The 27,423-nt window shown below is 32.9% G+C and overlaps 1 protein-coding gene across 1 annotated transcript; it reads right to left on the minus strand.

Annotated features, from left to right (window-relative positions):
• Positions 1-19,545: 19,545 nt before the first annotated feature.
• Positions 19,546-20,612, minus strand: LOC124932893 (60S ribosomal protein L5, mitochondrial-like). The gene has a single exon (XM_047473604.1). It carries the CDS (start codon positions 20,104-20,106, stop codon positions 19,546-19,548), a length of 561 nt encoding a protein of 186 aa, XP_047329560.1. The 5' UTR covers positions 20,107-20,612.
• Positions 20,613-27,423: the final 6,811 nt, after the last annotated feature.

Below are 27,423 nucleotides of genomic sequence, written 5' to 3' on the forward strand. Positions count from 1 at the left end.
ATATTTTTAAAATATAAATATATATATTTAAATAATTAAGAATATAAGAATTTAAATATCTATTAATATTACTTAAGAGGGAGTTTAATTAAATAAAAAGAATTGATTTTTTTATTAATTGATTTTTTTATTTTATTAATAAATATAAATAAATAAAATTAATATTTCAAAATTTATTTAAAATAAAGTATTGAAAAATCAGCATTAATAATAAAATAATAATTCATTCATATATATATATATAATTAGTTAATTTAAAATAAATAATTTAATTAAAATAGATTAAAATCATTATTATTTATTATATATTTTAAAACAAAAATATTATATATATAATAAGACTAATACCTTTTTCATATTTAATATAATAAAATAAATCATTTATGGTTTAGATAATTTATGTTATGAGTAAGAAATATCTTAATGAATGTGTTTGTTTATATACTTAAGAGAGATGATCTTTTATCTCTTATAATAGATTCTTTATTCTCCATTAAAGAAGAAGAATAAGTGGGACAACCTCTAAATAAATATCATAAAGATTCGCTCAATTATGAATTGATGTAGGTTTATATGTTTTAAATATATATCTTAAAATAATATATTTCAAAATCATAGACATAAATGGTTTTAACTAAAATATATGTTTACTATCATGTGGTGTGAGCCATGATTTAAGAATATATTATTTTTGGATTAAAATTATAAAATTAAATAAAGTTTTAAGCTTGATGTTTCTCTATTTTCAGAATTATTGAAATAGACGCAAATTATGACTTCATATATGAAAAAGAGAGTATGTTAAGTTTGCTGTAACTGAATCAAACGTAAATTGGCAGTTTAGTTATGTATGGAGGATGTAATTTTCATAATAATTAAATAATAAATATTATTATTATTATTTTAAAATTAAGGATGAATAAGAGAAATTAAATTAGTAATAATGGAAAATTTTATCTTTTCTATTCTAATGATGAATTTGTCGTTCTTCTTTCATTTAAAAAGAAAATAGACCTACTCATAGTAATTAAGAATATTTTATTGTTATCTTTCTTAATTATTAAGAAATGAGCATTCACATGGATCAAATTTTCATTTTAGGTTAAAAAAAGATGAACCATAGTTTAATGAATTGAACGTTTGATAATTAAAGGAGAAATAAGAAGTTATATAAAAGTAAGTATTTTTTTATTATTAAAATGATTTTTCTTCTATTATTTATGAAGTGTCAATTTGAAATATATATATATATTTTTAGATTTAAATAATTAAAATTTATGTTATAACTTGCTTAACATAAGTTAAATGTGTGACATATGATACATTGTTGAATTTGATAAACAAACATGTCTAGTTAAGAATCAATAGCCACTAGTAAAAAATCGACCTTTACCGACGGTTCTTTCCGAAAGTTTTATAAAACTCTCCTAAATACTCCCGAGAGGAACGAATCCTTCGGTATTAAAAATAGATTCCGAGAGGGGTGTAAAACCTTCGGGTTTACTAATTATTACCGAAAGTTCTTTGTAGAACTTTCGGTTTTTACCTTCCCAAAAAACTAAAAAAAATTCTAAGTGTTGGATGTGGGTTAATTGCGAAGGTTTTTAATAAAACATTCGGTTTTGAAATCCCGGGAATTTTTAATTGCGAAGGTTATTCAAAGAACCTTCGGTTTTGCCTTTTTTGAAATTCTCTTTTCCGAAAGTTTTCCAACAACCTTCGGTTTTGGCTCAATTAAAAATATGAAAACCGAAAGTTATATGAAAACCTTCGGCATATACCTCTATAAATATAAACCCTAACCCTTCTCTTTTTCATTCCACCCTCTCCTTTCTCTCTCTCTCGCGCCGCAGCCGCCTCCTCCACGCCGATTCTTCTCTTCTCGCGTTCATGTTTGTTTCATTTTGTTTTTTTTGTTGTTTATTATTAGATTTAGATTTCTTAAGTTTATATATATTATCTAGATTTAGGCTAGTTTAAATTATTTGTTTGTTTCATTGATTTAGATTTGTCTATACGTTATTGTTTAGATTAGATTTAGGTTAGTTTGTTAAATATATGTTAGTTTTCTTATTTTGTTTGATTGAAGTTATATATAATATTAGATTTATGTTACGGTTATTTTGTTTGATTAATATATATATATACATATATCTGAAATGCATTTAGGATGGGTGATTCATGGAATAGTCTTCGGCGTACACCGGAGAAACTGCCTCTGTGTTACCAGAATTTGCTAGCACAAGCAAAAATTGCGGCACGTGAGGAAGAGGTGAGACAGATGACGCTGGAAATGGAGCAAATCCAATTGAGGAATGCGGAAAGAAGCCGATTGCTGAGTAAAATTAAAGCGGACAGGGCTGAAATGGCCCAGAGATTAGAGAATCTCGAACAGGAACTTGTATTGTTGAGGAGTCGACTGAATCAACCACCCCCTCCTCCCACCCCATCTAATAATTTCTAGATTAATTATGTGTTTATTAGTTTTCTGTACGAACGATGACATTAATTTTTATGTGTTTTGTTTTAATATTCATGAATTTTTATTATTATCTTTGGTTTGGTTTTAATATGTTGTTCATGCTTTTTACCTTTTTTTTTAAAAAAAAAGCATGGCCAAAACCGAAGGTTTATTTGAAAACCTTCGGTTTTGACCCCTATTTAAAAAAATCTAAAACATTTCTAAGTATGGGGAAGGTTAAAAACCGAAGGATTTCAAATAAACCTTCGGTTTTGACCCTTGTTCAAAAAAATATAAAAAATTTCTAAGTATGGGGAAGGGTAAAAACCGAAGGTTTTCAAATAAACCTTCGGTTTTTACCCTCGTTTAAAAAAATCTAAAAAATTTCTAAGTATGGGGAAAGGTAAAAACCGAAGGTTTTCAAATAAACCTTCGGTTTTGACCCTTGTTCAAAAAAATCTAAAAAATTTCTAAGTATGGGGATGGGTAAAAACCGAAGGTTTTCAAATAAATCTTCGGTTTTTACCCTCGTTTAAAAAAATCTAAAAAATTTCTAAGTATGGGGAAGGGTAAAAACCGAAGGTTTTCAAATAAACCTTCGGTTTTGACCCCTATTTAAAAAATTTTGAAAATTTTTTAAGTATGGGGAAGGGTAAAAACCGAAGGTTTATTTGAAAACCTTCGGTTTTGACCCTTGGTTAAAAAAATCTGAAAATTTTCTGAGTATGGGGATGGGTAAAAACCGAATGTTTATTTGAAAACCTTCAGTTTTGACCCCTTTTTAAAAAAATCTGAAAATTTTCTAAGTATGGGGAAGGGTAAAAACCGAAGGTTTATTTGAAAACCTTCGGTTTTTAACCCTTGGTTAAAAAAATCTGAAAATTTTCTAAGTATGGGGATGGGTAAAAACCGAAGGTTTATTTGAAAACCTTCGGTTTTGACCCCTGTTTAAAAAAATCTGAAAATTTTCTAAGTATGGGGAAGGGTAAAAACCGAAGGTTTATTTGAAAACCTTCGGTTTTGACCCTTGGTTAAAAAAATCTGAAAATTTTCTAAGTATGGGGAAGGGTAAAAACCGAAGGTTTATTTGAAAACCTTCGGTTTTGACCCTTGGTTAAAAAAATCTGAAAATTTTCTAAGTATGGGGAAGGGTAAAAACCGAAGGTTTTCAAATAAACCTTCGGTTTTTACCCTCGTTTAAAAAAATCTAAAAAATTTCTAAGTATGGGGAAAGGTAAAAACCGAAGGTTTTCAAATAAACCTTCGGTTTTGACCCTTGTTCAAAAAAATCTAAAAAATTTCTAAGTATGGGGATGGGTAAAAACCGAAGGTTTTCAAATAAACCTTCGGTTTTTACCCTCGTTTAAAAAAATCTAAAAAATTTCTAAGTATGGGGAAGGGTAAAAACCGAAGGTTTTCAAATAAACCTTCGGTTTTGACCCCTATTTAAAAAATTTTGAAAATTTTTTAAGTATGGGGAAGGGTAAAAACCGAAGGTTTATTTGAAAACCTTCGGTTTTGACCCTTGGTTAAAAAAATCTGAAAATTTTCTAAGTATGGGGATGGGTAAAAACCGAATGTTTATTTGAAAACCTTCAGTTTTGACCCCTGTTTAAAAAAATCTGAAAATTTTCTAAGTATGGGGAAGGGTAAAAACCAAAGGTTTATTTGAAAACCTTCGGTTTTGACCCTTGGTTAAAAAAATCTGAAAATTTTCTAAGTATGGGGATGGGTAAAAACCGAAGGTTTATTTGAAAACCTTCGGTTTTGACCCCTGTTTAAAAAAATCTGAAAATTTTCTAAGTATGGGGAAGGGTAAAAACCGAAGGTTTATTTGAAAACCTTCGGTTTTGACCCTTGGTTAAAAAAATCTGAAAATTTTCTAAGTATGGGGAAGGGTAAAAACCGAAGGTTTATTTGAAAACCTTCGGTTTTGACCCTTGGTTAAAAAAATCTGAAAATTTTCTAAGTATGGGGAAGGGTAAAAACCGAAGGTTTATTTGAAAACCTTCGGTTTTGACCCTTGGTTAAAAAAATCTGAAAATTTTCTAAGTATGGGGATGGGTAAAAACCGAAGGTTTATTTGAAAACCTTCGTTTTGACCCCTGTTTATAAAAATCTGAAAATTTTCTAAGTATGGGGAAGGGTAAATACTGAAGGTTTATTTGAAAACCTTCGGTTTTGACCCTTCCTAAAAACATTTTGTTTAAGGTCAGGACCGAGAGGTTTTCTTAAAACTTTCGGTGAAACCCATAAAAACCGAAAGTTATACTATTAACTTTCGGTGTTACCAAATCATAATTTGAAAAATTAATTGGTTTGATACAATCCAATCTAGAATCTTAACTAATCTAATCAAGTGTTTGTTGTTTTTTAAAAATTAAGATTGTGTTTAATGTTAAAATGTTTATGATTGTGTTTGATTATATAAAGAAGTGTATTTATATGTTTGTGTTTATGATCATGACATGAATGTGTATAAAGTTTGATCATATGCCTTATGTAATGTGTTAAGGTTATTAAATGTGTTAAATTAATAATGTTCAAAGTCATTAGAAGATTAAAAACAATTAATTTATCAATTTGTGAAATGGTAATTCCGAGAGTTTAGAGTAAAACTTTCGGAAATACCCATAAAAACCGAGAGTTTTATGATTAACTCTCGGAATTACTATGTCACAAATTGTTAAATTAATTGGTTTTTTTGTTATAATCTAGACTCATAACTAATATTATCAAGTGTGTGTTTTATTTGAAATTTTTAGATTATGTTTTTAGAACAATTGAGTTTTTGAAAATAATTGATTTTGGATTATTAATAAAGTTAAGGTAGTAATTTGTCTATGTTACAACACTTAGAGAAGTTATTATACTTAGAATATTCAAGGTTTTATTTAATTAATTACCTTGGGTATTTATAAAAAAAAATAAAAAAAAATATTTTACAAAATATATATTAGCGTTTTTATAAAATTTCGTTAGTTATATTTTGTTTGTTAGATTAGTTAGATTAAACTTTGAAATTTAATTTCTTGAATAAGTTAGTTAGCATTTTATTTATTTAATTAGAATTGTTTCTTATAAATAGGAATAATTAAAAATGAAATTGTTTATTTGTGTTTTTAACGAAATCTTTTTTTTTTGTAGGATGAAGGGATGTGTAAAGGAGATAACGTGCAAAAATAAAAAGATAACGGTGTCTACACAATAATGAGAAACATCCTAGGTCAAAGAAGGAAAAAAGAGATTGCTAAAATAAAGAAAGAAGTTGTGAAGAATAATTCAGCCGTGTTTTGATGAGAAGCATGAAGGCTATGTCATTTTTAATTTAAAATTAAAATGACCAAGTATTATATCATTTATTAAATAAAGCTTAAATCTCATTGGATGAAAACATGATATTTATTGACATGTCAAGTGGAGATTGCTCCATTATTTTAAACATTTCTAAATCTTTAAAATATTTTTTTTTCCAAACGGTCAAGTGTGTTAAATGGGCCTTTGGGCCCTAGGGTTTCATAGCTTTGCTTATAAATATCCTTCTTAATACCCTAACAAAGTGTTTTGAACTCTCAACCTTGACCTTTCTCTCTCTCTTTTCACATTGCACGTGACATTTTCAAGATCCAAAATTTTAATATTAAAGTGCCCTTAGGCTACCCCTTTTAAAGAAAAAGAGTTCATCCACTTGAGTCAAGAAAGCAACCTTCTTTGTAAGCTTCTTGACTCTACCTTTAGTTTTTGTCTTTAATAAGATTGCTTTTGGTCTTTCTATTATATATCTTTAATAAGATTGCTTTTGGTCTTTTTATTATATAATATGACTGTATGTATGATTATTAGCTAATTAGGTCTTTAACTTTATGTATGATTTATGTAAACTTTAATAACATACTTAACATGTAATAAAATATAACTAAAAAAAAAGAAAGTTTAATGTAAAAAAAAAAACTGTTTTCTTTGTATAAACTTTAAGGGCTTTTGAATTTGAAGAACCCTAAGTAAAAAAAATTCATTGTATAGTTTTGTAATTATTATTATATTATTATTATTTGAATAATTAGATCTAATATGTTAAACTCTTCTAAGTAAAAAAATAATAAAAAAAAAAATTTCTTTGTACAGTTTTATTATTATTATAATATTATTATTTGAATAATTAGATACGTTAAATTAAATATTAATAAACTTTTATAAAACTTTAGAGCCATTTGAATTTGAAGAGCCCTCCCTAACTAAAAAAATAAAAATAAAAACAATTTGTTTTCTTTGTACAGTTTTATTTGTTTTAGTTATTTTTCGTCTTTATTTATTATTTTATTTTATTTATTTATTTTATTTATTTATTTTATTTATTTATTATTATTATTTTTATTATTGTTATTATTTATTATTATTATTATTATTTTATTTTTATTTTATTTTTATTTTTTTTTATTTTCATGCAAACCCTTTAATGCTTAAAATGGAAAAGTTCTAAAATATAAATTGTAAAAATGTTTTAAAGAAAGGTCAAAATTAATTAGTAGAGATCTTAGTGGCGTTGTGGGACATAGTGTCTAAAAAACCTTTCCCACACGTAACCAAACGCCGAACTCACATCTCTTAAATTCCTAATTTTTAAAATTAGGTGGCGACTCTCTAGTCGTGAGGTTAATTAATAAAAAAAAGTTTAAAAAGGCCTATGACACACTTACCATTAAAAAACTCTCAATCTCTCCCAGATTCGACGGGAAGGTAAGATATGGAGTTGTCTATAAAGCCACGTTTTTTTTTAAACTTAAATTTTTTTTTACATTAAAATTAATTCCCCTCACGTTTTCAAAAATAAAATTTTTAAAGAGTGTCCTAGAATTTTCAAACTATTTGATCAAGCCCTTTACTTGACTACTATATATGATAAATACATGTATGCATATAGATAATACTAGGCGCTCAGTTTACCTGTTCAAAGTTTTAAAATTCCATGAAACATGTGAACAATTTCGAAATTTTGAAGCTAAGCCTAATAATTTTAAAGGAGTAAAATCGAGGAAACTTAGAGAAACTAAAAGAAGAATCTAATGTAACTAGTTTTCTTTCTTTGTGTCTTTATTACTCAAATTCTAAGCGTAAGATATAATCAAGAAAGACGCGTGAAACGCAAAGACTATCAAGAGAGACGCATGAGGCGCAAAGACGATCAAGAAAGATGGAAAGACTTGAAGATTCGAAGACTTAGACTAGATTTCTTTATGCTTGAAATGTAAATCTCTTTATGAAGATACATGAGCGACATTGTAACGAAAGGATGAGGGGTGCTTGCTTTCTTTTCTTATTTTATTTTATGACTTGAGTTTTTGATTTTATCCATGAAACTTAGGATTTTAATAAAATAACTCATTCTTATTTTACTCATCCTTTTCTACATGTTTTACCTTGTGAATGGGTAAATAGAGCGTCTATCGCGTGTTAGAGATTATGTGTATACGAGCAACGCATTGCTTGTTTTACTTGATAAATTTTCTAAGTATGGGGAAGGGTAAATACTGAAGGTTTATTTGAAAACCTTCGGTTTTGACCCTTCCTAAAAACATTTTGTTTAAGGTCAGGACCGAGAGGTTTTCTTAAAACTTTCGGTGAAACCCATAAAAACCGAAAGTTATACTATTAACTTTCGGTGTTACCAAATCATAATTTGGAAAATTAATTGGTTTGATATAATCCAATCTAGAATCTTAACTAATCTAATCAAGTGTTTGTTGTTTTTAAAAAATTAAGATTGTGTTTAATGTTAAAATGTTTATGATTGTGTTTGATTATATAAAGAAGTGTATTTATATGTTTGTGTTTATGATCATGACATGAATGTGTATAAAGTTTGATCATATGCCTTATGTAATGTGTTAAGGTTATTAAATGTGTTAAATTAATAATGTTCAAAGTCATTAGAAGATTAAAAACAATTAATTTATCAATTTGTGAAATGGTAATTCCGAGAGTTTAGAGTAAAACTTTCGGAAATACCCATAAAAACCGAGAGTTTTATGATTAACTCTCGGAATTACTATGTCACAAATTGTTAAATTAATTGGTTTTTTTTGTTATAATCTAGACTCATAACTAATATTATCAAGTGTGTGTTTTATTTGAAATTTTTAGATTATGTTTTTAGAACAATTGAGTTTTTGAAAATAATTGATTTTGGATTATTAATAAAGTTAAGTAATTTGTCTATGTTACAACACTTAGAGAAGTTATTATACTTAGAATATTCAAGGTTTTATTTAATTAATTACCTTGGGTATTTATAAAAAAAATTTAAAAATAAATATTTTACAAAATATATATTAGCGTTTTTATAAAATTTCGTTAGTTATATTTTGTTTGTTAGATTAGTTAGATTAAACTTTGAAATTTAATTTCTTGAATAAGTTAGTTAGCATTTTATTTATTTAATTAGAATTGTTCCTTATAAATAGGAATAATGAAAAATAAAATTGTTTATTTGTGTTTTTAACGAATTTTTTTTTTGTAGGATGAAGGGATGTGTAAAGGGGATAACGTGCAAAAATAAAAAGATAACGGTGTCTACACAATAATGAGAAGCATCCTAGGTCAAAGAAGGAAAAAAGAGATTGCTAAAATAAAGAAAGAAGTTGTGAAGAATAATTCAGCCGTGTTTTGAAGAGAAGCATGAAGGCTATGTCATTTTTAATTTAAAATTAAAATGACCAAGTATTATATCATTTATTAAATAAAGCTTAAATCTCATTGGATGAAAATTTGATATTTATTGACATGTCAAGTGGAGATTGCTCCATTATTTTAAACATTTGTAAATGTTTAAAATATTTTTTTTCCCAAGTGTGTTAAATGGGCCTTTGGGCCCTAGGGTTTCATAGCTTTGCTTATAAATATCCTTCTTAATACCCTAACAAAGTGTTTTGAACTCTCAACCTTGACCTTGACCTTGACCTTTCTCTCTCTCTTTTCACATTGCACGTGACATTTTCAAGATCCAAAATTTTAATATTAAAGTGCCCTTAGGCTACCCCTTTTAAAGAAAAAGAGTTCATCCACTTGAGTCAAGAAAGCAACCTTCTTTGTAAGCTTCTTGACTCTACCTTTAGTTTTTGTCTTTAATAAGATTGCTTTTGGTCTTTCTATTATATATCTTTAATAAGATTGCTTTTGGTCTTTTTATTATATAATATGACTGTATGTATGATTATTAGCTAATTAGGTCTTTAACTTTATGTATGATTTATGTAAACTTTAATAACATACTTAACATGTAAATAAAATATAACTAAAAAAAAGAAAGTTTAATGTAAAAAAAAAACTGTTTTCTTTTTATAAACTTTAAGGGCTTTTGAATTTGAAGAACCATAAGTAAAAAAAATTCATTGTATAGTTTTGTAATTATTATTATATTATTATTATTTGAATAATTAGATCTAATATGTTAAAAAGTAAAAAAATAATAAAAAAAACTTTCTTTGTACAGTTTTATTATTATTATAATATTATTATTTGAATAATTAGATATGTTAAATTATATATTAATAAACTTTTATAAAACTTTAGAGCCATTTGAATTTGAAGAGCCCTCCCTAACTAAAAAAATAAAAATAAAAACAATTTGTTTTCTTTGTACAGTTTTATTTGTTTTAGTTATTTTTCGTCTTTATTTATTATTTTATTTTATTTATTTATTTTATTTTAGTTTATTTATTTATTATTATTATTTTTATTATTGTTATTATTTATTATTATTATTATTATTATTTTATTTTTATTTTATTTTTATTTTTTTTTATTTTCATGCAAACCCTTTAATGCTTAAAATGGAAAAGTTCTAAAATATAAATTGTAAAAATGTTTTAAAGAAAGGTCAAAATTAATTAGTAGAGATTTTAGTGGCGTTGTGGGACATAGTGTCTAAAAAACCTTTCCCACACGTAACCAAACGCCGAACTCACATCTCTTAAATTCCTAATTTTTAAAATTAGGTGGCGACTCTCTAGTCGTGAGGTTAATTAATAAAAAAAAGTTTAAAAAGGCCTATGACACACTTACCATTAAAAAACTCTCAATCTCTCCCAGATTCGACGGGAAGGTAAGATATGGAGTTGTCTATAAAGCCTCGTTTTTTTTTTAAACTTAAATTTTTTTTTACATTAAAATTAATTCCCCTCACGTTTTCAAAAATAAAATTTTTAAAGAGTGTCCTAGAATTTTCAAACTAGTTGATCAAGCCCACTACTATATATGATAAATACATGTATGCATATAGATAATACTAGGCGCTCAGTTTACCTGTTCAAAGTTTTAAAATTCCATGAAACATGTGAACAATTTCGAAATTTTGAAGCTAAGCCTAATAATTTTAAAGGAGTAAAATCGAGGAAACTTAGAGAAACTAAAAGAAGAATCTAATGTAACTAGTTTTCTTTCTTTGTGTCTTTATTACTCAAATTCTAAGCGTAAGATATAATCAAGAAAGACGCGTGAAACGCAAAGACTATCAAGAGAGACGCATGAGGCGCAAAGACGATCAAGAAAGATGGAAAGACTTGAAGATTCGAAGACTTAGACTAGATTTCTTTATGCTTGAAATGTAAATCTCTTTATGAAGATACATGAGCGACATTGTAACGAAAGGATGAGGGGTGCTTGCTTTCTTTTCTTATTTTATTTTATGACTTGAGTTTTTTTATTTTATCCATGAAACTTAGGATTTTAATAAAATAACTCATTCTTATTTTACTCATCCTTTTCTACATGTTTTACCTTATGAATGGGTAAATAGAGCGTCTATCGCGTGTTAGAGATTATGTGCATACGAGCAACGCATTGCTTGTTTTACTTGATAAATTTTCTAAGTATGGGGAAGGGTAAATACTGAAGGTTTATTTGAAAACCTTCGGTTTTGACCCTTCCTAAAAACATTTTGTTTAAGGTCAGGACCGAGAGGTTTTCTTAAAACTTTCGGTGAAACCCATAAAAACCGAAAGTTATACTATTAACTTTCGGTGTTACCAAATCATAATTTGGAAAATTAATTGGTTTGATACAATCCAATCTAGAATCTTAACTAATCTAATCAAGTGTTTGTTGTTTTTTAAAAATTAATATTGTGTTTAATGTTAAAATTATTATGATTGTGTTTGATTATATAAAGAAGTGTATTTATATGTTTGTGTTTATGATCATGACATGAATGTGTATAAAGTTTGATCATATGGCTTATGTAATGTGTTAAGGTTATTAAATGTGTTCAATTAATAATGTTCAAAGTCATTAGAAGATTAAAAACAATTAATTTATCAATTTGTGAAATGGTAATTCCGAGTAAAACTTTCGGAAATACCCATAAAAACCGAGAGTTTTATGATTAACTCTCGGAATTACTATGTCACAAATTGTTAAATTAATTGGTTTTTTTTGTTATAATCTAGACTCATAACTAATATTATCAAGTGTGTGTTTTATTTGAAATTTTTAGATTATGTTTAACGTTAAACTGTTGAAGAATGTGTTTGATCATATAAAGAAGTGTATATGAATGTTTATGTAGGATTATCCTATGTATTTGTGTAATGTTTGATCATATGGATTGAGAAATGTTTTAAGGATATCAAATGTGTTAAATTAATGTTGTTCAAGGTTATTACAAAGTGAGAAACCAATTAATTTAACAATTTGTCAAGTTGTAAAACCGAAAGTTAATTACCTTACTTTCGGAAATATTGATCAAAACCGAAAGTTAATCATAAAACATTCGGTAATGAAACATCAAAACCTAATTAAATTTGATAGAGAATAGGATAGGAAATATTTATAAATTAAAATGGAAAAATAAATTTGATCATCCTATTTACATGATTGCTAAAAACGACCAGAACTGTCTTTGACATAAAAGATTAAATCATTTGAATTTTAAAACAATCAATTTCATCTATTCTAAAGAACTAGTTGAAGGTATTCCTAATATGAAGTTTTCAAAAAATAAAGTTTGCTCTGCTTGTCAAATGGGCAAACAAATCAAATCAACCTTCAAAAGTAAAGGAAATATCCAATCTAAAAGATGTTTAAAATTTTTATTGAGATCGGGATCGTCGATAGGGGACCGGGGTCCGGCTAAAGGAAAACTCTTACACACTCACAACGGTTGACACTAATTCGGTTAGGAATAAACACCGGTCTCAACTGTAGACACTCGTTTTTCACACCTAATTTTATAGTTTATGCTTTTCATAAATCTGAGTCTATAAAATTTTCTCGAATTCATTCACGGACTCATTGCACGATTTATATTAAAGACGATTATTTTTAGAACAATTGAGTTTTTGAAAATAATTGATTTTGGATTATTAATAAAGTTAAGGTAGTAATTTGTCTATGTTACAACACTTAGAGAAGTTATTATACTTAGAATATTCAAGGTTTTATTTAATTAATTACCTTGGATATTTATAAAAAAAATTAAAAAAAAATATTTTACAAAATATATATTAGCGTTTTTATAAAATTTCGTTAGTTATATTTTGTTTGTTAGATTAATTAGATTAAACTTTGAAATTTAATTTCTTGAATAAGTTAGTTAGCATTTTATTTATTTAATTAGAATTGTTCCTTATAAATAGGAATAATTAAAAATAAAATTGTTTATTTGTGTTTTTAACAAAATCTTTTTTTGTAGGATGAAGGGATGTGTAAAGGGGGATAACGTGCAAAAATAAAAAGATAACGGTGTCTACACAATAATGAGAAGCATCCTAGGTTAAAGAAGGAAAAAAGAGATTGCTAAAATAATGAAAGAAGTTGTGAAGAATAATTCAGCCGTGTTTTGAAGAGAAGCATGAAGGCTATATCATTTTTAATTTAAAATTAAAATGACCAAGTATTATATCATTTATTAAATAAAGCTTAAATCTCATTGGATGAAAACTTGATATTTATTGACATGTCAAGTGGAGAATGCTCCATTATTTTAAACATTTGTAAATGTTTAAAATATTTTTTTTCCCAAACGGTCAAGTGTGTTAAATGGGCCTTTGGGCCCTAGGGTTTCATAGCTTTGCTTATAAATATCCTTCTTAATACCCTAGCAAAGTGTTTTGAACTCTCGACCTTGACCTTGACTTCTCTCTCTCTTTTCACATTGCACGTGACATTTTCAAGATCCAAAATTTTAATATTAAAGTGCCCTTAGGCTACCCCTTTTAAAGAAAAAGAGTTCATCCACTTGAATCAAGAAAGCAACCATCTTTGTAAGCTTCTTGACTCTACCTTTAGTTTTTGTCTTTAATAAGATTGCTTTTGGTCTTTCAATTATATATCTTTAATAAGATTGCTTTTGGTCTTTTTATTATATAATATGACTGTATGTATGATTATTAGCTAATTAGGTCTTTAACTTTATGTATGATTTATGTAAACTTTAATAACATACTTAACATGTAAATAAAATATAACTAAAAATAAGAAAGTTTAATGTAAAAAAAAAATGTTTTCTTTGTATAAACTTTAAGGGCTTTTGAATTTGAAGAATCCTAAGTAAAAAAAAATTCATTGTATAGTTTTGGAATTATTATTATATTATTATTATTTGAATAATTAGATCTGATATGTTAAACTCTTCTAATTAAAAAAATAATAAAATAAAAACTTTCTTTGTACAGTTTTATTATTATTATAATATTATTATTTGAATAATTAGATACGTTAAATTGTATATTACTAAACTTTTATAAAACTTTATAGCCATTTGAATTTGAAGAGCTCTCCCTAACTAAAAAAATAAAAATAAAAACAATTTGTTTTCTTTGTACAGTTTTATTTGTTTTAGTTATTTTTCGTCTTTATTTATTATTTTATTTTATTTATTTATTTATTTTATTTTATTTTATTTATTTATTATTATTATTTTTATTATTATTTTTATTATTATTATTATTTATTATTATTATTATTATTATTATTATTATTATTATTATTTTTTTATTTTTTTTTTATTTTCATGCAAACCCTTTAATGCTTAAAATGGAAAAGTTCTAAAATATAAATTGTAAAAATGTTTTAAAGAAAGGTCAAAATTAATTAGTAGAGACCTTAGTGGCGTTGTGGGACATAGTGTCTAAAAAACCTTTCTCACACGTAACTAAACGCCGAACTCACATCTCTTAAATTCCTAATTTTTAAAATTAGGTGGCGACTCTCTAGTCGTGAGGTTAATTAATAAAAAAAAGTTAAAAAAGGCCTATGACACACTTACCATTAAAAAACTCTCAATCTCTCCCAGATTCGACGGGAAGGTAAGATATGGAGTTGTCTATAAAGCCTCGTTTTTTTTTAAAACTTAAATTTTTTTTTACATTAAAATTAATTCCCTCACGTTTTCAAAAATAAAATTTTTAAAGAGTGTCCTAGAATTTTCAAACTAGTTGATCAAGCCCTTTACTTGACTACTATATACGATAAATACATGTATGCATATAGATAATACTAGGCGCTCAGTTTACCTGTTCAAAGTTTTAAAATTCCATGAAACATGTGAACAATTTCGAAATTTTGAAGCTAAGCCTAATAATTTTAAAGGAGTAAAATTGAGGAAACTTAGAGAAACTAAAAGAAGAATCTAATGTAACTAGTTTTCTTTCTTTATGTCTTTATTACTCAGATTCTAAGCGTAAGATATAATCAAGAAAGACGCGTGAAACGCAAAGACTATCAAGAGAGACGCATGAGGCACAAAGACGATCAAGAAAGATAGAAAGACTTGAAGATTCGAAGACTTAGACTAGATTTCTTTATGCTTGAAATGTAAATCTCTTTATGAAGATACATGAGCGACATTGTAACGAAAGGATGAGGGGTGCTTGCTTTCTTTTCTTATTTTATTTTATGACTTGAGTTTTTGATTTTATCCATGAAACTTAGGATTTTAATAAAATAACTCATTCTTATTTTACTCATCTTTTTCTACATGTTTTACATTGTGAATGGGTAAATAGAGCGTCTATCGCGTGTTAGAGATTATGTGCATACGAGCAACGCATTGCTTGTTTTACTTGATAAAGGGGTTCGAACTAACTTTGTTCTCTTGAACACAACATACTCATTTCATCATAATTTACAATGACTAACCTACAAAGAAAGTTCAATGAGGCAGTTCATCTAAAGTTAGACGATCTTCGTGATACACTGATACAATTAGAGCAACAGCTTGAAGACATCACCATAGAAATCGAAACTTATACGACAATCGAACCCCTTAATTCGAAGACCATGCGACAAGAAATGGAAAGGGAATGTAGGAAGTTCATGGACGGTTGGGAAGTTATAGAAAGGTCTATTCAGAACAAGAGCTAGACAAGCACGTCAAACTCAAGGACAAAATGCTCATCAAGAGAACTCATTTCTCCTTAACAAAGTCAACAATCATCACAAGCAAGGAGTGCCACTACTGCTCCACCTCGTAGAAAGTTTGACGGTTTGATGATGTCATTATTGAAGGCCTTAAGGAACTTGTTGCAGAAGAAACAATTGAAATAAACCTTAACACAAAAGAAGACCCTCGAATTGTTTTAATCGGAAAAGGTTTAAATGATTTAGAACGTGAAAATCTGACTAAACTTTTACATGGTCCTATAAAGATATGCCAGACATTGATCCAAAAATCATTCAACACCGCATACCACTTTATGAAGACGTTAAACCGGTGAAGCAGAAGCTCCGAAGAATGAAAGCAGACATCGTGGACAAGATCAAAGAGGAAGTTCAGAAACAGCTTGACGCAGGATTCCTTGAAGTGATAGATTACCCAGAATGGATCGCCAATGTAGTCCCAGTCGCAAAGAAAGATGGAAAGATCCGAGTATGTGTAGACTATCGAGATATCAACAAAGCAAGCCCTAAAGATAGTTTCCCACTAACACACATCGACGTGCTAGTGTATCATGCAGCAAGCAATCAACTCCTATCATTCATGGACGGATTCTTAGGCTACAACCAAGTACTGATAGCTCAAGAAGACAAGGAGAAGACAACGTTCATCACAGAAGTTGGAACATTTTGTTATCGAGTCATGCCTTTCAGGCTGAAAAACGTAGGAGCAACGTATCAACGAGCTGCCACGATGATTCTTCATGACATGATCCACAAGGAGGTAGAAGTCTATGTCGATGATATTATTGTCAAATCAAAAGATCGAGAAGGGCACATCCAAAATCTTGACAAATTCTTACAACGCATCAGGAAGTTCCAACTTAGGCTCAACCCAAAGAAGTGCACTTTTGGAGTGAAAGTAGGAAAGATATTAGGCTTCTTAATCACGCAAAGAAGAATTGAGGTTGATCCGAGCAAGATAGAAGCGATCACAACAATGCCACCTCCACGAAGCGAGAAAGAAGTGCGAGGCTTTCTAAGAAAGATCTAGTATATAAGTCGATTCATAAACAAGTTGACTATGACATGTGATCCTTTGTTTAAACTTTTAAGGAAGAATGAAAGATTCGTTTGGGATGACGCTTGTCAAAACGCATTTGAGAAGATAAAGGGATACCTCAAGAATCCTCCCATTCTGATGCCGCCAATATCAGGCATACCGCTAATCCTATACTTAACAGTCACAGAAAACGCAATGGGTAGTCTACTAGCCCAAGAAAACGAGGAAAAGATGGAGGTCGTAGTCTACTACATAAGCAAGCGCATGACAGGCTACGAACTTAATTACTCACCAGTAGAAAAGGTGTGTTGGGCCCTAGCTTGGGTCACTAAGAGGCTAAGGCATGTCAAAAGTCGATTTAAAAGACTAAGAGACCAATCAATCATTGAAACATTCTCCCTGCCTTCGCCATCTTATTAAGATAGAGTTCATCCTGTCCCAGAGAGGACAGCTTTTTTAGCTTCAGCTCGACCAACGGGTTCAGAAAGCGAAGGCGGTTGTTATGCCAATAGCAGCGCCGGGGAGCTAAGTTGGTATGGTAGAACTACTTAGCCGCGGGAAATCCTTCTCTATACAAGTTCTCGGACGAGGTTTTTGAATAGAACTTCGATAGGCGAGAGGTGTAAGCACCGAGAGGTGTGAAGCGATCTCGTACTAAACGAAACTTTCCATAACCAAAATGAAAGAAAGTCAATCTATTCCTGCAATTGCGGCCAGTCTCGCTACCTCTTTAGTTGCCGCCCCCTACTTGCTCATTCGTAATTACATCCACAAGAAAGTCGCCCTTATTCCCTTAGAGGTGATGCAGCAAGCATACACACACCCAGCCAACCAACAAAGAAGAAAGTACGTTGGCTAACAATTGTTTGCAGTTTGTCTCCTCCTTTAGATGAGATGCACATCCACCCTCACTTTCATACTTTGAGGTTATGGGTTCTCGATTGGGGCTTCTCTTGAAGAAATAACGCATTGATCTAGTCGCCACCGGATCCAAAGAGGACTATCTAAATGGATTCGTTTTTGTCGATAAGCTCCAATTGCATCATAGGAATTACAAAAAATGAGTTCTTTTTCTTTGGTATACTTATAATTATTATTGTCAATTCTTTCATTTTGATAGTTTCTGCTATTACATGGATTATATCGATTTACACTAATTCCTCTGATCAACTTCCTTTCGTAGTACCCTACCCCCAGGGGAAGTCGAATCCCCGCTGCCTCCTTGAAAGAGAGATGTCCTGAACCACTAGACGATGGGGGCATACTTGACCGACCGCCATCATACTATGATCATAGTATGAACAGTTTTTTGAAATTGTCAATAGAATGCTATGATTAGATCCAAGTTATCTTTCTTTTTTTTTCATGATTTCATAGAATTTTTGATTTGTTATTCATGAATTTTTCTAGTCAATTAAATTCAATTTGAATTATAAAACATATTAATCTAATATTATGAATCATTAATATAATTATATATTAATAATAACCGTCTTAACTTAATAAAAAAATTTCAATTTTAAAATGGGAAAATTTATAATCCCGATCCATGCAATAACATCATTTTGAGTCCATTTAATTTGAATTGGTATTTTATCTATCACAATTATTGTGAAAAGACATCTAAAAAATAAGTATTGGACAGTTTATTTGTGAAAATTTATGTATAACCAAAAATGAGCCACACCTAAAATCGGGTCAAGTTCTAATTGTTCAAGTTGACTCTGTAGTAATTAATGGGGGAGGTTTAGCCTAGCTAGCCCTAATTTCGGAATAGAATGCTTCTTTGACAGAGCTTCAAGCAAGAAGAAATAAAATATTCTTTGTTTCTCTTTTCATCTTTGGATTCCTATCTAATGATCCAGGACGTAATCCTGGACGTGAAGAATAAAAAGGGGATTGTTTTCCTTACTTGATTTTTTTTTTTCTTAGATTTTTCTCTATTTGATGCATTTAACTAAAAAAAGAAACTATAAAAAAAAGGGATCTTCAAAATTGGAAAGAAAAAAAATATCAAGTAATCAACGGAAACGGAAAGAGAGGGATTCGAACCCTCGGTACAAATAACTCGTACAACGACGGATTAGCAATCCGACGCTTTAGTCCACTCAGCCATCTCTCCCAATTGAAAAAAAAGAGAATTATTATTCTACATTAAACATAAAGTAAAGAATATCAAAGTATATCTTTCTCTATCTTTATTATAGAGATATGTACAACTTTTAGCAAAAATTCCATTTTGCTAAAGTAAGGGCTCAAAAAAGATAAATAAGGTAAAAAAAAAGACTTGTTAGCTTTTATTTTTGTTCGATCTAGTGGTTTTAGTGGACGACTCTGAATGCTGAGTAAGCTACCTGGAAAGAGGTATGTGGTTTTGAAGTATTCGACTTAAGAAGGCCTTGAGGGATGTAGGCAAACTTTAGCTTGGTTCTTTTCTCGATTGATAGAAGGACGGATTAGAAATAGTGTTTTGAACCTTTCTCGCACAAGTGAGATGACTGCCTGTGTGGTAGCGACCGATAAGCACCTTATCTATTAAGTGGGGTGCATCTACTGGGAAAGCGTCCAACTCAACATGTCCGATGCGAGATAATACTGGTCCGCTACTATAGGTGTGTTACTTGCCGTACGAATTAATCCCCACCGGATCTTACTGAGTTTCCCCTTCATCTTTTTGAAAAAAGCCGCTCCACGGTGGTAAAGTCTCATCTTGTGTGTTGGCCGAAGTGACAATAGTCACATTGAATCTTCGAATATGTTCGAAGATCTCGAAATGATCTTCCGGTTCCGGGGAGAATTCGCAAAACTCCGTTTCCATCAAGAATTGAATGGAGTTTATCTGTATTTCGATCGGAGAATCTAACAGAGACATTACTGTGGAGATTCTGACCAAAAAATGAGACATTCCATGCCCTCGGAGAGTGCTTTGTCGTGCTAGGTCACTGACATATCCTTTGTCTTTATTTGACCCCAAGAATGGATTGGATCGAAACGACTTTCCTGTCGAAGCTCTTTGTGTCTGTATTAATTTCATACTGCGCGGAATCTCCATAGCCAATTTTCCATTTTTTATTATTAAAGCTTCAGGTGCTGCTTTTGGTACTACTCTTATTTTACACAATCCAGGAACTTCCATAACGTTGGCGTGATTCGGTTTGAGCAACGGATCCTGACGTGATACATCTTCGTAATGAAAATTAAGTGGAAACATAAGTTGGATTTTCGTTCATTCGCTCTGTTCGCGGAGCGGTATACCGAATAAAATAAAAGCCTTATCGGAATGACTTCAGTCTATTTCTTAGGGCGTTTAAAGAGCGTGACTCTTGTTTTTGAAGCGCTGAGTTACTTAAACTCTCATCTAAGAGAAAGCCCTTTGGGACACCCTTTCTCTTAGATGAGAGCAAGCAAGCCCGCCTCAAATCAAACAAAATGATCAAACCACTCCTCCAGGTTCAACACTACTACTAAAAAATAAGAAAGAGTCTCGGTCGGTCGCCCCAAGTGACTAGCTCCCCTCTGAAGATTAACGAGAAGACCGCCACTGTACATCTTTCTTGAAAAAGATGAGACCGTTTACTAATATAATAGAAGGAAAGGCAAAAGAAAAAGAGTGAAAGAGCTAAAAGCGGGCGTGCTCCTATTATAAGATAATACGATTCCACCCCCAACTCTAGCTGAGAAGCACCCTCCATCCACTTATCCTTTTCTGTATGCCTAAAAGCCCTTAACCCAGTTTATGAACTCCTTTCCGATTACCTCACAAAATCTCATGAGAAGCAAGCCCTGCGGGCCCTGCCTTAACCTGTCCCCAGACATCCTCACTGCTGGCATTGCTAAATGGTCCTTACTCAGCAGGCTCTCCAGAATACGACAGATGCGGAGGAAGAAAGTAGTTGGGCAACTGTATACATGAAGGTACATTAGTATTCTGGGAATTGGCAACATTGACAGAATAGTTAAGGGGTAGGAATAAACTTTTTCAGTCTAGTTATACTTACTAAAGTAGTCGGCCTAACCTTCGGTTCCGGTAACCAAGTTTTTATTTCTTATTTCCTTCATTCATACTCATACTTTTCTGGTCTGGTGGGGCTGGCTAGCCCTCTACTTCTATTTCTAACTAAAGGCGAACAACCGGCATTGCAAGCTTCTATCTAACCCCCGCTCGTTTGAGCCGAGCCGGAAAGCGGACCGGTAGTTTGAGTCGCGAAAGGGCCGCTTGCTTAGCTTAACTTAATTATATATATAATTCCCATCTATAACTATAAAACAAAAAAAAGAAAATATATCCAATTTGCTTCTTTTTTCCAATTCTGCATTCCTAGGAAAAGAAAGAAGCAGATAGAACAAATACCTCCTCTTTCCGTCCGCTCTTCCCGAAGTGAGCGAATTGCATGTAGAGAGATAGGAGGCTTATAGTTTAATTGGTTGAAACGTACCGCTCATAACGGTGATATTGTAGCCTACTAAGCCTACCACCTCCTTCTCTTCACCTGATACAAGGCAGTCGAAGTCCCCGCCACCATGCAGATCTCAATGACGTGACGGCACCTGGAACCACACTGTTGTCGTTGCCCTTCGGGCAATACGGCTTTCGTAATACGCGAAGCAGCTGAGCGATAGCTCTTCTCTCGCTATATTCTTGCGATAGAGAAAGCGTGGTTCTTACTCTAAGAGGAGAATAGATGCTCAGGTTCGGATCGAAGATCTTCGCGAGACGGCCCATTCATTTCGAGAATCGAGCGTGGGGCTTGAAGACCCTACCACATTCCGGCCGGGGGGCAGCATCAAGACTCAATCCAATTCGTCATTTATTCCAGAAAACGCTTTTGTCTCCGAGATTAGCTAAGTGGATGATGATGATATCAGAGTACGACATCGTGTACACAGTTCAGAAATCTATCAAGGGGAGCGTTGTAGAAAATTTTCTCGCAGACCAACCAATCGAAGTTAAAGACGAAGAGGATTCAGGAAGCTATTATTCGAAGGAGCTTCAGGAAAACAAGGTTATGGCATCGAAATACTACTCATCGATCCTATGGGAACATACAACCCAATCTCAGTCAAGCTCGAATATCAAGTGACGAACAATGAGGCAGAGTATGAAGCTTGCATCTCTGGCTTGAAGATTGCTCATGAAAAAGGAGCGAGACGTCTAGAAGTGGTAGGAGACTAAAACTTAGTCATTTCACAAGTTAATGGTGAATGTCAAGTCAAAGGAGACAACACTTATCGACTCTAATAGAAAAGTTTGAACATGTAACATTCACACATGCTCCGAGAAGTCAGAATCGATTCGCAGATACTTTGGCCACGTTAGCAGCCATGACGCAAATCCCGGAAGGAATCAAAATCAAGCCTTTGAAGATTCGTCAGAAACAGAAACGAGACTTTGAGAAGAGGACGATTGCCAACACTGAAGTGGCGCCCAAACCTTGGTTCGATCCTCTACAGAAATACGTTGAGCATGGAGAGTATCCTTCGGACTTCCAAAAGAAAGAGAGGAGAGCTTTACACCAATACACAACCAACTATGTGCTACTCGCAGGAAAGCTATATCGACGCTCCTTTGACGGTTAGAACATGTTATGCATCGACCAGCCTCAAGCATCACAGATCATGGAGGAAGTACATGCAGGAACATGTGTCCCACACGTGAACGAATCAGCACTCGCTAAGAAGATCCTTCGCTTTGGCTATTACTGGCAGAACATGGAACAAGAATGTGTAGAATATGTTAAGAAGTGTCATCAATGTCAAGTTTACGCGAAATTGAAGCACACCCCAGCATCTCTACTTTACAACATGACTTCACCATGGCCATTCTCGACATGGGGAATAGATATCATCGGGAAAATTTATCCTCACGCCTCAAACGGACACGAATTCAGCCTTGTAGCTATCGATTATTTCACAAAGTGGGTCGAAGCTCAATCATACAAGGTTCTCAAGTCATCACATGTTGCCAAGTTCATACGAAACAACATCATTGCACGTTATGGAGTTCCTCATGCCTTGATCTCAGACAATGGTGGACACTTCCGGGGAGAAGTACTCAAAGTACTAGATGAATATAGGATTGAACACCACAAATCCTCACCTTATTGTCCTCAAACGAACGACGCAGTAGAGACAACGAACAAGAACATCATTATCATCAAGAAGATGACTTAGACGTACAAGGATTGGCACGGGAAGCTTCCATATGCCTTATGGGGATATAGAACAACCATTCGAACGTCAACGAGAGAAACGCCATTTGAATTGGTCTACGGAATGGATGCAGTGCAACCTATCGAAATCGAAGTTCCTACTTTAAGAGTTTTACTCGAGACACAAGTAGTGGAGGAAGATTGGTGTAAGTCACGGTACAATCAGCTAGCCCTTATGGAAGACAAGAGGTTAAACGCATTATGTCACACGCAAGCATACTAAAGAAGAATGACTATAGCTTTCAACAAAAAGGTGAAACCTAGGAACATTCAAGAAGGCGATTTAGTTCTAAAGAAGAACTTACGGATACTAGACCCTAGAGGGAAATTCCAAACACCGTGGGAAGGACCCTACCTCGTCAAGAAGGTCTTTTCAGGCGGCGCCACGAGATTGACCACCTTGGACGGAGAAGAACTCTCAACACTCTTCAATGTCGACATATTCAAAAGATACTTCGTCTAAAGCATGCGTGTTGGATCCCATACAACCAAAGTTCATAACTTCACAAGTTGTGAACTACGTCAGACCTGATCTCTCTCTCTCGAGAGTACGTAGGCAACCCATTCAGGGTGCGGTCACCACTATCAATTATCGACAGAAATTGATAGATATTTCACACCACATGCATTCATTACACATACAACCAAAGTTCATAACTTCATAAGTGGTGAACTACGTTAGACCTGATCTCTCTCGAGAGTACGTAAGCAACCCATCTAGGGTGCGGTCACCACTATCAATTATCGAAAGAAGTTGATAGACATTTCATTTCACATAACATGCATTCATTGCTCATTACTTACATCAAAGTTCATAACTCACAAGTTGTGAACTACGTCAGACCTGATCTCTCTCGAGAGTACGTAGGCAACACATCTAGGGTGCGGTCACCACTATCAATTATCGACAGAAATTGATAGACATTTCGCATTACATGCATTCATTACACATACATCAAAGTTCATAACTTCACAAGTTGTGAACTACGTCAGACCTGATCTCTCTCAAGAGTACGTAGGCAACCCAACTAGGGTGCGGTCACCACTATCAATTATCGAAAGAAGTTTATAGACATTTCATTTCATATCACATGCATTCATTACTCATTACATACATTAAAGTTCATAACTCACAAGTTGTGAACTATGTGAGACCTGATCTCTCTCGAGAGTACGTAGGCAACCCTTCCAGGGTGCGGTCACCACTATCAATTATCGAAAAAGTTGATAGATATTTCATTTCACATCACATCGCATACATTCATTGCATATACATTAAAAAGGGAGTTAATCACACTCTAAGTTGACTCCTAAACCAAAAACTCTTAGTCAATACTAGGGGCATTTTTATTAAAATAAAAATGACTATAAGATCCTCACAAAGTCCCACTCGAGAAAATATAACGCCCAAACCTAAAGTATTTTTCTCTTCGACATAAAATTTCAACATTTTCACAAGAATTCAAACAAACATTTTCACAAGCATGTTGTCACGGGCTCAGTCTTTTCACTGACAATCCGTGCGACACTAGTTACGATCTTCTCAAGAACGAGTAACTAGTCAGCCTTACTCGACGCAACACTCTGCGTTTAATAGAATTGACACAAGAATTCTAGAGAAAGAGTAACTCTTACAAAGAATAGTAGTATATTACTCGAATACTTGGTGATTTACAATGTAATACTTCACAGGTATTTATAGGACTAATTCTAGTTGTTACATTGATTGTGCACTAATTTAGGGATTCCTTATAATTATCAATCAAGGACATGCCTAATTAAGGACATTCCTTTTATATATCAATTATTGATGCACTAATCAAGGAATTCCTTTTAACTCTCAATTAGGTGCGCTAATCAAGGACCTTCCTTCCAGCTACCTTCTAGTATAGAATCTTCCTTGGGTTGGGCTTAAGAGGGCTCAAGCCTCCTCCTCTTCTTGGGCCAGGAGGATTGGGCCGTGACATTCTCCTTAAGCCTCCTCTTCCTGGGCCATGAAGATTGGGCTGTGACATTCTCCCCCACTCAATCTGGCGACGTCCTCGTCGCTTCCTCCTTGTAGGCCTGGATGATGTCTCCACATATGATAAAAGTTTTGAGCGACGTGCTGGCTTTCTAATCCGTTTCTTCTCTAAGAAAGGGCCTTCGTATTGCCTCACAAGCCCCTTATGAACTTTGGAAAATTGTCTCTCTTGATGGAGGAGAAGTTTTACTATCACTCGGTTTCTCCGAACTCCAAGTGTCTTCTCTTCTTTTCCACCCATTTCTTCATTCTTTTGGCGGTCTTGGCTATTTCGCACTTCTCTTTCTTGAATGGAGACTCCTCTGGTTGCTTCTTCAATTCCTCCAATTAGGGAAGTTTAATGCGATAAAGAACCGTCGCCGATGATTTAGTACATTTGACTAACTCTTCTATGATATCCACCTCTCTCTTATGGTGGAGTTTCTCTGATACTCCAGCGAGCATTACATCGTGACCTTTCTCTAGGACAGTTGTAACTTCTGGATGTATCTTCTCTTTAGACGCAGTTTTCTCATCTTCTTTCACAGCGACAAAAGATGATGGGTAGGTGTCCTCCGCACCTTTTGAGAGTTGCATGGCAGATAGGTGCCTAGTTTCTCTCTTGCCCTCTCTTGTTAAAGGTATTGTGCGAGTATTACCTTGCTCTAGAATGTACATCATATTGGTAGAAGGGAGTAGGATGGCATTTACCTTGTCTAGAAACTCTATGTCGAGAACCATTTTGTAGTCATCCATGTCGATAATGGAGAAATCCAGAAGGCCGGTCCACTCCCTCAAGTTGATCTTTACATTACGAGCAACTCCATAAGTCGCACTTGGTGCCGAGTTGACTACTTTAAGCCATCCTTTCTCTTTAGTATACTTAATCCCAGTCTTCTCGCCTCCTTTACCTCTAGAAAATTGTTGTTGGCTCCCGTATCCAACAAAGCTTTAACCATGTGGTTTCTTACTCTAGTTTCCACAAATAGTCGTCCATTCTTCGCGGACTTTGACTTATCAAACTTTGTTGTAACGACACTAAGTAGGTTTAACGACCCCAATCGAGCTTCATCGTGAAGGCGTTCTTGCTCCTCCATCAATGCTGATAGTTTGTTCTTCATTGAGAAATCTCTTGCTTTGTGCGGCCCTTCACAAAAGAAACACTTTATCCGGGGTTTCTCTCCACGTTTCTCGTCCCGATCTCCTTTACCATTGGATTTGATAAACTTAACTAGGTCTTCATTGTTATGGAGATGGTCTCCACCATTTTCCCCATTGTCATTCCTCTCATAGGTTGACTTTGGTTTCTCTTGCCTTCTCATCTCGACAAGAGATTCAGCCACGGCAATTGCGGAGCTTAGATCTTGGACACTACGTGGTTCCAATTCCAACTTCGCCCACATTTGTAGACCATCAGTGAAGATAAACAAGGCTTCGTCGTCTGAGTAGTTAGGGATCTCAAGGAGAGTAGTGATGAACTCCTTGACATACTCCTTGATACTCCCTCTTTGTGAGAGTCGCCGCAACTTGGCCCTTGCTTCTCGAATAGCGTTTTCAGGATAGAACTGTCTCTTGAGTTCCTCCTTGAATTCACCCCAGGTATTGATAGAACACGTACCTTTTTCAATGTCGCTACTCCTTCGCCTCCACCACAGCATCGCGGTGTCTTCCAGCTATGTCGTGGCAGTATATATCTTTCTCGCCTCTTCTACTAGGCCGAGTGCTTTGAAATACTGATCTAGACTCCATAGGAGGTTGTCGATCTCTTTCGCATTCCTCTCGCCTAAATGCGCTTTAGGACTTGGAACGTCTATCCTTATCGGATTCGGGACTCCTACAGGCGCGCGCCCGCACTCTTGCGCCACCGCCTTCTTGTGTAACGCCACATCCTCTTCGGTAGCTTGTAACTTAGAAGTCATTACCTCGAGTTTCTCCGTCAAGGTACTGATTTCACCAAGGAGGGTCTGCTCCACGATCTCAGCTTGCTCTTGACATTTGGACAATCCTTCATTTAAGGAACCTTGCATTCCTCCTCGGAGCTCGTCTCTCTCCTTCTCAAGCTCGGCAATGTGTTCCTCTAGGTTCCCAGCATTATGTTGTCCGTACACCACGGTGAGTTCTACCTTCTCCAACCTGGCGATAATGTCAACGATAGCGTCTCTTGATCTTTCTCTTTCTTTGGTAGCTTTGGTTCCTCCCGCCTGAACTTTGCGAGAGTTCCTACCATCTTCTCCAGTCCCATGGGGAAGATTCTCTACTTCGTCCACGACCTTTGAATTTTCTTCTGATCTCTTCGTCATTTCAGCTCTGATACCAA

This window comes from Impatiens glandulifera, chromosome 3, assembly GCF_907164915.1.
Source record: "Impatiens glandulifera chromosome 3, dImpGla2.1, whole genome shotgun sequence".
In the NCBI taxonomy this organism is placed as follows: Eukaryota; Viridiplantae; Streptophyta; class Magnoliopsida; order Ericales; family Balsaminaceae; genus Impatiens; species Impatiens glandulifera.

Excerpts from the sequence above, each read along its gene's own strand:
- LOC124932893 (XM_047473604.1), bottom strand. The coding sequence starts at position 20,106 with ATGTTTCCACTTAATTTTCATTACGAAGATGTATCACGTCAGGATCCG.